Genomic DNA, 12,096 nt, shown 5'->3' on the forward strand with positions numbered 1-12,096 from the left:
GGCTTAGATGTTAAAAAATTCTTTTTTGGGCTAAAAGTGTAAAAGCGATATAACCACGGGGGCCAAAATCGTAATTTTATTTTTTGATGTATAAAATTAGATTTATTCAATTTGTACAATACACGAGGTTTTTTAAGGATATATATATTTTTTATTATTTAGTAAAGAAAATTACATTTATTCAAACCGTGTAATACACATATTTTTAAAGATGTATTTTTTTTTTATTATTTGGTATATAAAATTACATTTATTCAACCCATGTAATAAATGGGGTTTTTTAAAGATGTATTATTTTATTATTTGGTAAACAATATTACATTTATTCAACTTGTGTAATACATGTGGTTTTAAAAATATAACTTTTTTATTTTGTATATAAAATTATATTTATTCAACCTGTACAATATTGTTCTTATAGATTTAACTTTTTATTATTTAGTATATAAAATTTATTTATTCAACCCGTGTAATACACGGGGTTATAACCTAGTATGGATATAGGACAAAACCGAAATTCCACCAAGTTTCAATTTGAAGGGGTACACACCAACTACACATCTCCAACATGCTCAAAGGCAAATACACTCGTCTCCTACTAACCTAACTTATACATGCTTAGAGCATCGCATTCCAATATGATAGTTAGGCATAAGGACATAGTTGTGGCCCATCCCCTTGTGCCGTACCACCAGTTAAGACTTGAGAGCCGTGTTTACTCCCCTAATGAGTACATGGCATAGCGAAACTAATGACCCATATCAATAGGCGAGGCAAAATGGCTAGCTAATCAATAGTGTAAACCAGGGCCATATGTAGACAACCCTGTGACAACATGCTCTGGAGTGTACGATAGTAATAGTCCTGCATGGAGAAAGGGCCAAGGGCATGTCACCACCTAATGGTGACATCCCCTGCCACTGCATTTTGCCAACCACAAAGTGTAGTGCGCCCCATATGATCCATGACCATAAGACTTGAACTACTAACATTCATTGGAAGACAGTCTGCATTGCAGAGGCTGTCGTATGTGCACATGTACAAGAGTCTAACCCTGAAGATACATATAATTAAAATCTCCCCACATCTTCAATTACATTAACTTTTTTTCTTTATCAATATCATACACAAATACTCATCATCATCACGTCAAAGACTCGTCACATGATTATTTTCTTATCGTGGACATGCTAACATGTTGCCACTTGTGCAAAACTGTTATCCACGTTACATGCATCGCAATAACTTTGCACCGAAACACTAGCCTCGATCCACATCCACGCGTCAAATCTTTCGTTTTCAACACAACACGTATACTCTGTCTTAACAATAGATATCTCACTCACCTTATTAGGTCCGATATCTCAGTTACCTTATTAGCTCACATGCCTCTCATTATACTTCTCATTATTCTTATACCAAATCGTTACTTGTAATAAATCAAAATAAAAACAATATTTATATTCTAAAAATTTTCAAAAACATTTCTATAGATCTAATCTTTTACTTAAACAAAACCGAGTATATAGATAAATAAGTTCTAAATTTTATCTATATTAAAAATCAAAATTTTAAATTGGATATAGAGATATATATTTTATATCTATATATTTGGAAGGTGGTGAAATGTGGGGTTTTTCCAAGAAGGTGAGAAGTGGGGGTGGGGTATTGTACGGCCAAAACCACCATCATTTTCCACTGTAAAACAATTGGAAAACAGAGCAAAGGTGGAATTTATTACTGAAGTCTTTCATGTCCGTATGAAAAAAGGAACCCAACCAAATAGATAAACTAAAAATAAAAACAAGCCCCATTCGACTCGTACGATCACACCTTCCAATTGACTCCACCACCCTTTTCCCATCTTCTTTATCATCACCAGATCTATTCTCTCTTTGTTTCAGATCTACAATTCTCTTATCTGCTGTTCTTCAACTTCTTCTTTAGATCCACCCACCAAGTGTTTGTGAAAAGTCCTGACTCAAAATTTTGATCTGGGCTGGTATGAACTCGTAGAGGTTGGTAAATCTTTGACTTTGTTGGTTATTTTTGTTGTTGGTTTTGTGTTTCATGTTATGTTTTGTTATGTTTATATGTTGGTTAGTTAGTTTATGGATTATCGTTGAAAAACCCTTGAAAATATTGGAAAAAAGAGGGGAAAATCATTGACTTCGGTGGATTTTTGTTAAATTTATATGCTAGTTATCTTGTTTATGGTTTTTTGTTGAAAACCTCTGAAAATCTTGGAAAAAAGAGGGGAAAGTTATTGACTTTGGTGGATTTGATTGATTTTGTGTAATTAGAAGGGGGGAATTGAATCAATTGATGGGATTTTGTTGGATCAGAAAAGGGTTTTGTTGAATTTTATTTTAGCAAAGGTTTGATATTTTTTTTAATCTTTGTTGTTAAGTTTTGTTATCTTTATATGTTTGTTACCTTGTTTGTTGATTATTGTTGAAAACCCTTGAAAATCTTGAAAAAATTAGGGGAAAATATTTGACTTTGGTGGATTTGATTAATTTTGTGAAATTAAAGGGGGGATTTGAATCGAATCAATCGATTGATAAGATTTTGTTGGATCAGAATAGGGTTATGTTGATTTCTATATATAGTAAGTGATTCTGAAAAAAGTTTGATTTTTGTAGGAATTTGGATACATAATTTTGGTGGAGAGATGGAAGAGGTTGGTACTCAATTAGCTCCTCCTTTGTACATGTACAACTCGATCGGTGCGGCTGGAAGATTTCCGGACGCGCATCCGATGGCTAAGAAACGCAGCCTGCCGTTTCAAGACACAAACTGTATGCAACAGCAACACCAGCAGTATTTTCAACGGTTGATTCCGAATTTAGACGAGTTTCGTAACAGTTGGAATCCAAAAAATTGGGATTGGGATAGTTCAAGGCTCGTCGCTAAACCCTTGGATATGATGGAGATTTCTCGAGAACACGAAAAACAACAACATCAGTCTGCTATTAATACCGTTAATCCCGATGTTTCAAAGAAGACTCCTGTTAGTCAAGCGGAAGAAGATTCACGACTCTTGTTGAAACTTGGTGGCGGTGGTGGTTTGGTTTCCGGTGAGGAGGCGGTAACGAGGCCTAGTAAGCGGGTCCGATCTGGATCGCCAGGTGGCGGCGGTGGGAATTATCCTATGTGTCAAGTTGATAACTGCAAGGAAGATCTGTCGGCTGCTAAAGATTATCATCGCCGACACAAGGTTTGTGAGGTTCATAGTAAAGCTGGAAACGCCTTGGTTGGAAAACAAATGCAAAGATTTTGTCAACAGTGCAGCAGGTTCGTTAATTTAATGTCGTAATTTACAATTAGATTTTTAATAATTGTTTTAACTAAATTTACATGCAATATATTTTTTAGGTTTCATCCTCTCTCTGAGTTTGATGAGGGAAAACGAAGCTGTAGGCGTAGGCTTGCGGGCCACAACAGGCGAAGGAGAAAAACTCAACCGGAAGATGTTGCGTCACATTTATTACTTTCCGGAAATGAAAATAAAAATAGCAACGGAGATGTGGACATTGTTAATTTACTTACCGTTTTAGCTCGTGCTCAAGGTATTATTACCAAAATTCCCCTCTCCATATCTTTTTTTTTTTTTATCTTATGTCTTTCAAATCGTCGAATGACTCAAATCTAATATTTATGGTTTATTAAATATTAGGAAACACTGAAGACACAACCAGGAGTTCATCACCGTTACCAAACAAAGACCAACTAATGCAAATAATTAACAAAATAAACTCTCTGCCAATCCCACCGGTTCCCGGAAACGTAACTAATGTCGACAAAGATAAACCGTCTTCCGAGAGTCAAAAAGTCAACAGGAAAACCGGTTCATCAACCATGGACTTTCTCGGTGTTCTTTCCGGCACCGAATCATTATCCCAAAAAGGAAACCACAGGGTCGAGACTGATAAACCTATGGCTCTGAAACCAGTGGCTGAGGTTCTTTCCGGTGGGGAACGAAGTAGTACGAGTTTTCAGTCTCGCGGTGAAGATTCCGATTGTCAAGTTCTCGACACACCGGTTAACTTACAGTTACAGTTATTCAGTTCTTCGCCTGAAAACGATAGCCCGCCAAAACTGGCATCGAGCCGGAAATATTTCTCATCCGATAGTAGTAATCCAACTGAAGAACACTCACCGTCATGTTCGCCGCCTATCGTGCAGAGGTTTTTCCCACCAAAATCTTCAAGGGGAAGATTGAAGCCTGAGAGTCTGTCGACTAGCGGTGAGGTTATCGCAAATGTTAAAGCTAGCGGCGGTGGTCATGGTGGCGGCACCACCATGTCTCTTGAGCTTTTTGGGCCGAATGGCGGCACTGATAATATTTCCATTCAGAGTTCACCATACCGCGCTGGATATACGTCTTCATCTGGATCCGATCAGTCACCTTCCAGTTTGAATTCTGATCCTCAGGTTGTTGTTACTCATATGATATTATTTGATATGTTTTAGTATTTTTTTTTCCTTCCATTTTTTTGTATGTTTATGTGATTTGATATATTTTGGTATTTTTTAGGATCGCACTGGACGTATATTGTTTAAACTGTTTGACAAGGATCCAAGTCATTTGCCTGGTTCGCTACGCACACAGGTGACTTATTGTTTTGAGGAAAATGCCGTTTTCGTCCTTGAGTTTTGGCCAGTTTTGCAACTTTTGTCCAAAGGTTTGTTTTTTCGCATCCAGATCCAAAAGGATTGAAAACTTGCCATTTTATCTGGCTTGTTAACTCCAATCATTTTTCTTCGTTAAGTCTGGGGTATTTCCGTCTTTTTTGTTAACTTAAAGGGCAATTTGGTCTTTCTCAGGGGTATTCGGTTTTTTTTTTTACTTAAAGTGAAAAAGACTGAATTGCCTTTTAAGTTAACAAAAAAGATGGAGATACCCCTGACTTAACGGAGAAAATGGATGGAGTTAACGAGCCGGTTGAAAATGGCAAGATTTCAAACCTTTTGGATCCAGATGCAGAAAAACAAACATTTAGACGAAAGTCGCAAAACTGGCCAAACCTCAGGGACGAAAAGGGCATTTTACTCTATTGTTTTTGTTTGTAGCAAAATTGAAACTAATTAATTATATATTTAGTAACATGGTTTTGATTTCTTGATTTTCAGGTCTATAATTGGCTTTCTCAGAGTCCGTCTGAAATGGAAGGATACATAAGACCGGGTTGTGTCGTTCTTACGATTTACTTATCGATGCCATCGTCGTCTTGGGATCAAGTGAGTGAACTATCGAAGCGATCATCTTTCTCTTCGTATAATGTTTACTGACTACTCACGATTTACTTTCTTGTTGCAGCTTGAAGGAGACTTTGTTCGGTATATCAGTTCTCTTTTGCGAGATTCTGGTGACGATTTCTGGGGAACCGGAAGGTTCTTAGCGCATACTGAGAAGCAAATAGCATCACATAAAGATGGTTAGTCATTTTTTGTCACATCTTTAACTAGTATAATAATTAAAATTTTCAGATATTAATATTGACATTGTAGGGTCATACGAGTTGTGTAACAAGTGAAATCAATATTTTTTACAAATAGTTAATGTATTCAATATTTTTACATAAAAGAAGAGTAAAGTACACGGATGGTCCCTAGGGTTTACCAAAATTTTGGATTTGGTCCCTAGCTTTTAAAAGTACACAAATGATCTTTGTATCACGCATTTAGGCTCCAGCTTGTTCTAAAATTACATGGATGGTCCATGTGGTTTGCACTTTGTAACGCATTTAGTTCCTAACTTGGACATGCTAAAACCTTTAGATTGTTGGCCGGAGACTAAATGCATTACAAAGTGCAAACCTCAGGGACTATCCGTGTACATTTGGAAAGCTAGGGACCAAATCTAAATTTTTGGTAAACCACAGGGACCATATGTGTACTTTACTCTAAAAAAACTTGTTAAGATAGATTTATGTTTTTATAAAACAATTCTAAGAGGTTGTAAGCATTTGAATACACTTGTTTGAGCTTTCGACCCAATTTTTTAGCTCAATTTAAAAAATTGCACATTTGACCCCCTTAGAGATGAAGTGTTACCCGAAAATGGGTCTAAATTCTCACTTATAGCTTTTATTTGTCATTTTGTTTTGACGTGTGTTGTGTATGCTAAATTATATCAGGGAAGGTCTACTTGTTTAAATCTTTGAAAGCATGGAGTTCGCCTCAGTTGATATCCGTCTCTCCGTTGGCCGTTGTGGCTGGAAAGGAGACTTCTCTTATCCTTAGAGGCCGAAATCTAAGGACACCTGGCACCAAGTGTGTATTTCTTTCTCTTTATATTATAATATTAAATAAAATATATATCGTTTGTTCATAAAGAGATGGGATATTAAATATTAAATATTCGTGTCGTGTTATTTTTGCAGAATCTATTGCACACATGCTGATGGATGTACGCTGGAGGAAGCAACAAAATCAGCCGATCTAGAATCTACATACGAGGAAATAAGCACGCGCAGCTTTAAAGTCTCTGCACCTAGCACACTTGGTCGATGTTTCATTGAGGTATATAACTTCTTTTAGAGGTGGCACTTTCGACCTATTTATCAATTTGGGTTATTTTAGGTCAAACAAGCCGACCGGTCAAATGGTTTTAAAGTTGCCCTGACGACCTGTACTTTAAGCCAATGTTTTGAAAACTGGACCGGACCGGCCGGTCGGACCAGGAACCAGGGGTCTGGTTCACCCTTTTGAATCCGTTTTGAGTCGAACAGGCCGGTTGGACCGAAAAAACGGGCAGTTGAACCGGATTTTGATTAAAATTTTTTAATACCTGGTTCTTATATCCGGTCCGACTGGTAAGGAGACCGGTTCGACATCCGGTCCGGTCCTGAAAACATTGCTTTAAGCATACAAGATTACAAGGTAATTATTGAATTTTGAATTGTGTGAACAGATAGAGAACGGTTTAAGAGGTACCAGCTTTCCTATTATAATAGCCGATGCTACTCTTTGCCAAGAGTTGAGGCATCTCGAAGCTGAATTTACGGACAGTCAAACAAAGTCAATGAAAGAAAGCTTGCACTTCTTGAACGAGCTCGGATGGCTATTCCAGAAAAAAGAAGGAAGTTCCCCGTATAGCCTCACTCGATTCAAATTCCTGCTTGTATTCTCAGTCGAACGAGATTTTGTCGCTTTGGTGAAAACCCTTTTGGGAATTCTACTTCATAAAAGCTCGGGTGTTACAGCCGATGAGTCATCACTGGAGATGCTATCCGGGATTAATCTCTTAAATCGGGCTGTTAAAAGAAGGTGCAAGAATATGGTTGATTTGCTCATACATTATTCGATGCTTGATTCGCAAACTACTTCTAGAAAGTACGTTTTTCCGCCAAACCTTGCGGGGCCCGGCGGCATCACACCGTTGCATTTGGCAGCTTGCACATCGGATTCAGACGATCTGGTTGATGTCTTGACAAATGATCCACAACAGGTATAAAAACAATTTTTCCATATAAGCTTTTTTTGGTAATTTTTTAGGATTTTGTATAAAACTACAAAGATTTCAATTTTCTAAGAAAGATCTTGTCTTTTAGGAAAGTTTTGGTTATGTTTAATGTATCAAATTTTTCTAAGGGTTGGATTGTTGAAATGATATATCTTTTAAGGAGAGTAAAGTAAATGGATGGTCCCTGTGGTTTACTAAAATTTTGGATTTGGTCCCTAACTTTCCAAAAGTACACGGATGGTCCCTGTGGTTTGCACTTTGTAACGCATTGAGTCCCCACCCAACAAATCTAAAGGTTTTACTTTTAGCATGTCCAAGTGAGGGACTAAATGCGTTACAAAGTGCAAACCACAAGGACCATCTGTGTACTTTTGAAAAGCTAGGGACCAAATCCAAAATTTTGGTAAACTATAGGGACCATCAGTGTACTTTACTCCAAATTAATTATTTTTTGAAAATTTAGACTAAAAGTTTTTTGACTTGTTACTCAACCCACCCTTTTTGCCACCTCTACACATTGTTAGCTGACAGCTAATGCTTGTTGATCATATTGGCCATGCAGATCGGGTTGCTGAGCTGGAACTCTTCGTTAGACGCAAACGGGCTGTCACCATTTGCATATGCATCAATGAGGAACAACAACTCATACAACACACTAGTGGCGAGTAAGCTCACCGACAGAATCGCCAATCAAATATCAGTACGGATACCAAACGAAATCGAACTCCAAACAAGAACCCACGACCACCAAGAGCTTAGCTTCAGAATAAGAGACCACCCAGAACCCAAAACTTGTTCGAGATGTGCGCACGTGGCCGCCAACTTCCCTAAACGGGTCCCGGGTTCACAAGGGTTACTTCATCGTCCTTACATACACTCGATGCTTGCGATAGCTGCGGTGTGTGTATGTGTGTGTCTTTTCCTTCGTGGTGCTCCGGACATCGGTCTGGTTGCTCCGTTTAAGTGGGAGAATTTGAACTTTGGTTCAATGTAGAGGAAGTAAGTTTCGAAAATGCACCAGAAACGATAAGTAGGTTTATTTTAGGTCATAATTTAACTTTTGGGAAGGTGAATAAGCGAAAACGGGTTCATTAATCGGTTTAACATCGGGTTAGATGCAATACAGTTCCTTCCCCTGCCCCTAGATCAAGGTTTAAGCTGCTGTTCTAACTCGAACGGTGGCTTGAAGCGGAAACTGGGCGGCAGGTGGGTGGTGGTGGTTTTTGTCTGGTTGATGTTACTGATCGTGGCTGACTTGTTACCGGTAGCGGTTCTTTTTCTTTCTTTTTTTTTTTTTTACTTTATCTTATATATGCAAGTTTATAATAGGAAATAGCATGTTTTGTTTTCTGTATATTGTTTTTGTCTTGACAAATGGAAAGGATGGTATCTGTAACTCTGTCGTTTTCTTTCTTAATGAACTCGTTTTTATTGTCGTTTTGTTTCGGATGTTGACCGAAAGACGATCGGTCAACAAAGGATCAACGGTTGAGTTTTTGTGGGTTTTTGTTGAAACCTCAACGCGAAACATCAACAATGGTTTTGAGAAACGACAAATTAAACAAGACGGTCGGTTTGATTTTTTTCTGTAAAGTTGGTATACTTGAGAATTATATACATAACTACGTATTCCAAGAATAATAATCGTCAAATGATCGTTTTGGTTTACACAGCCGGTTTCAAGTTAAGGCGGTGAACATGTGAAAATCGCTCAGTAAACACAGCCGGTTTCAAGTTAAGGCGGTGAACATGTGAAAATCGCTCAGTAAACACAGCCGGTTTCAAGTTAAGGCGGTCAACATGTGAAAATCGCTCAGTTTCAACCGCATGTTTAATTTTGTTTTAGCATAAAAAAACGAAGGCGGCCGGCTTGATGAGTGTTCATTTTTGTCACGAAATCAAGAATGAGTATGTCATCAGAAAGTGACAAACACAAATGTGTAGCATCAATGTCATCTTTTGTTGTCTTTGTTCTTGTTTTATACCTCCAATAATGTTCTTTAAAGCAAATCAATCATCTTTCTAGTCCAAACATGGCAGAAACAGCACTGTACGAGGTAGATGACTGCAGAGGGGTGCTCAAAGTTTACAGTGATGGCTCGATATGGCGATCCACTGAACCAAGCTTTCGAGTCCCTGTACTCGATGATGGCTCGGTTCTATGGAAAGATGTCATGTTTGACCAACCCAATAACCTCTACCTACGGTTGTACAAACCGGCATTAGCCGTGGGTAAAAAGCTGCCGGTTTTTTATTACATTCATGGTGGCGGTTTTTGCATTGGTTCAAGAACATGGCCCAACTGTCAAAACTATTGTTTTAAGCTCGCCCTGGCTCTCCAAGCCGTGATCGTGGCTCCTGACTACCGGTTAGCTCCCGAGAACCGGCTCCCGTTGGCAGTGGAAGACGGGTTCACCTCCTTGAAGTGGCTCCAGGCCCAGGCTGTGGCCTCTGAGCCGGATCCGTGGCTTGTTGACTCGGCTGACTTTAGTCGTGTTTTTGTCTCTGGTGACTCGGCTGGTGGGAACATTGCTCATAATGTGGCGGTTCGATTAAGTGCTGGATCCAAGGGCTTGGAACCGGTTCGGGTTAGGGGTTATGTTCTATTGGCACCCTTCTTTGGTGGGACCCAGCTGACCGAGTCCGAGGCCCATGGGCCCAAAGATGCTTTCTTGAACTGGGAACTTATTGATAGGTTCGTGTCGTTTTACACCTTTTTCTTTCTTTCAAACTTGTGAAAATGATGCAATTAAAACAAACAAGTCTGTGAGTCAATTAACTACCCTCTTTATGTTCACACATGCTTTGCGGCAAGGGTTGTAAATGAGTCAAGTTTGCCTAAGCTCGAGCTTGAATCGTATAAATTTTGAGAGCTTGAGCTCGGGTCATATAATTTACCATAGTTTGAGCTAGACTCATTTCGAGCTCTATGTCTAAAGCTCTAGCTTGACTCATCAAAAAGTTTTCCAATTTAAGCCCGGTTTGGGTTTCGATTGTTTGTTATTTATTAAATTCTTTATATATTTTATTTGTGTGTGTATATAATTTTTTATAAATATATATTTATTTATAATTTTTATACAACAAGATATATATTATTCAACTATTTTTTATCATAATTCTATATATAAGAATATTTATTATGTAATTATACTATATAAAGTTATTAAATGATCATTAATTTACACTCGAGTTCATCAAAGCTCGGCTCATTACAATCTCAAGTAGCTCATTGGTAGCTCGGCTCATTTACACCCTTACGGTTTTGTCCTATGATGCACACATTATTAACTAACAGTTGAAGTGTCGGATAGGTTCTGGAGGTTATCGATCCCGGACGGGGAGACCATGGACCACCCTCTAGTGAACCCGTTTGGACCGGTGAGCGTGGATCTTGAACCGGTGGAGTTGGATCCAATCTTGGTGGTTTGTGGTGGTTCAGATCTACTGAAAGACAGAGCCAAGGAGTATGCAGATATATTGAAAAAATGGGGAAAAGATGTGAAATATGTTGAATTTGAAGGTCAGCAACATGGGTTCTTCACCATTAATCCAGATTCTGAACCAGCCATTGAATTAATGCAAATAATCAAAGATTTTATCACCAAGTATTCTAGTTAATTTTTTTTTGGTGTGTTTTTAGTGTGTGGTATGAATGTATTTGGGAAAAATTATGAGAATAAAGTTAAAATGGGTTTGAATTTTGATTCTAGAACAAGTGTTGATGAGTTAGGTTGTGTAGCCAAGTGGATTTTCACGTGTTGTTTTATGATGATTTTACGTGTTGTACGAGTTAATGTGTGGTCAATTGTTGTACATGTTCACATGTATGTTTCGTACTTGTTTGCTAGTTTTTGAAAATATGTTTTTTTTTTTATTATAGATATTTTTATGTGATGTAGAGAGAACAACGAAAATCGTCTTTTCTAGTCGTATTGCTTGATTATACACTACAGCATTTATATATGTATGGCAATTTCACGTATTTACTTTATTTATGGGTATAAATCTACGTATAAGGTATTCTTTTTAAGAAAAAATAGACACGTGACAAAATATATAGATAACCTGTACCAGTAAGATCTCACCTATAGTAAAATTATCGATATGGTCCGGAGGAGGTGATATGTAGGCAAACCATACATTTATTCCTGAGGAATCAAGAGACCGGTTTCAAAGAGACCCTCCGCTCCACAACAAACAACAGACAAACAAACAATACTAAAACATTATATGATTACAAAGCTACCATTAACCAAATGAATGGTGAAAAAGGTAAGATAGAAATTGGAATAACATCATAAAATAGCATACAGGTGCAACTACAATAATACAATCAATATTATGCAAATCCACCAAAAAGTATAGGAGAATTTAAGCCTCTATGACAAATTTGTAGTTGTACCATCCTAAAAGTCCTACAATTTAATCATACTTTTTAAGCTCCTATCTCCGACTATGTCCTTAGAAAAGTGCAACTATAACGTATCCTACCTAATCCGTTATTCCCAAGTCAGATTGGGTCTACCTCTACTTCTCTTGTCCTCCACAATTAGGATTTCAACTGCTCTAATTGGCATATTTATTTGCTTCCTCTTCACATGACCTTTCCCTTAACTCGTCAT

At 37.8% G+C, this 12,096-nt stretch overlaps 2 protein-coding genes across 2 annotated transcripts; both read left to right on the forward strand.

The window, feature by feature from the left end:
• The first annotated feature begins 1,702 nt into the window (after window positions 1-1,702).
• Window positions 1,703-8,908, forward strand: LOC110916860 (squamosa promoter-binding-like protein 14). Its single transcript, XM_022161520.2, has 11 exons — window positions 1,703-2,018; window positions 2,646-3,297; window positions 3,379-3,572; window positions 3,680-4,437; window positions 4,541-4,615; window positions 5,137-5,244; window positions 5,324-5,441; window positions 6,144-6,279; window positions 6,390-6,528; window positions 6,920-7,456; window positions 8,034-8,908. Exons 2-11 carry the CDS (start codon window positions 2,675-2,677, stop codon window positions 8,463-8,465), a joined length of 3,120 nt encoding a protein of 1,039 aa, XP_022017212.1. The 5' UTR covers window positions 1,703-2,018; window positions 2,646-2,674; the 3' UTR covers window positions 8,466-8,908.
• Window positions 8,745-11,310, forward strand: LOC110916861 (probable carboxylesterase 15). Its single transcript, XM_022161521.2, has 2 exons — window positions 8,745-10,166; window positions 10,786-11,310. The coding sequence occupies exons 1-2, from the start codon at window positions 9,505-9,507 to the stop codon at window positions 11,090-11,092; spliced, it is 969 nt and encodes a 322-aa protein (XP_022017213.1). The 5' UTR covers window positions 8,745-9,504; the 3' UTR covers window positions 11,093-11,310.
• Window positions 11,311-12,096: the final 786 nt, after the last annotated feature.

Source organism: Helianthus annuus, chromosome 16 (assembly GCF_002127325.2).
Source record: "Helianthus annuus cultivar XRQ/B chromosome 16, HanXRQr2.0-SUNRISE, whole genome shotgun sequence".
NCBI classification, from domain to species: Eukaryota; Viridiplantae; Streptophyta; class Magnoliopsida; order Asterales; family Asteraceae; genus Helianthus; species Helianthus annuus.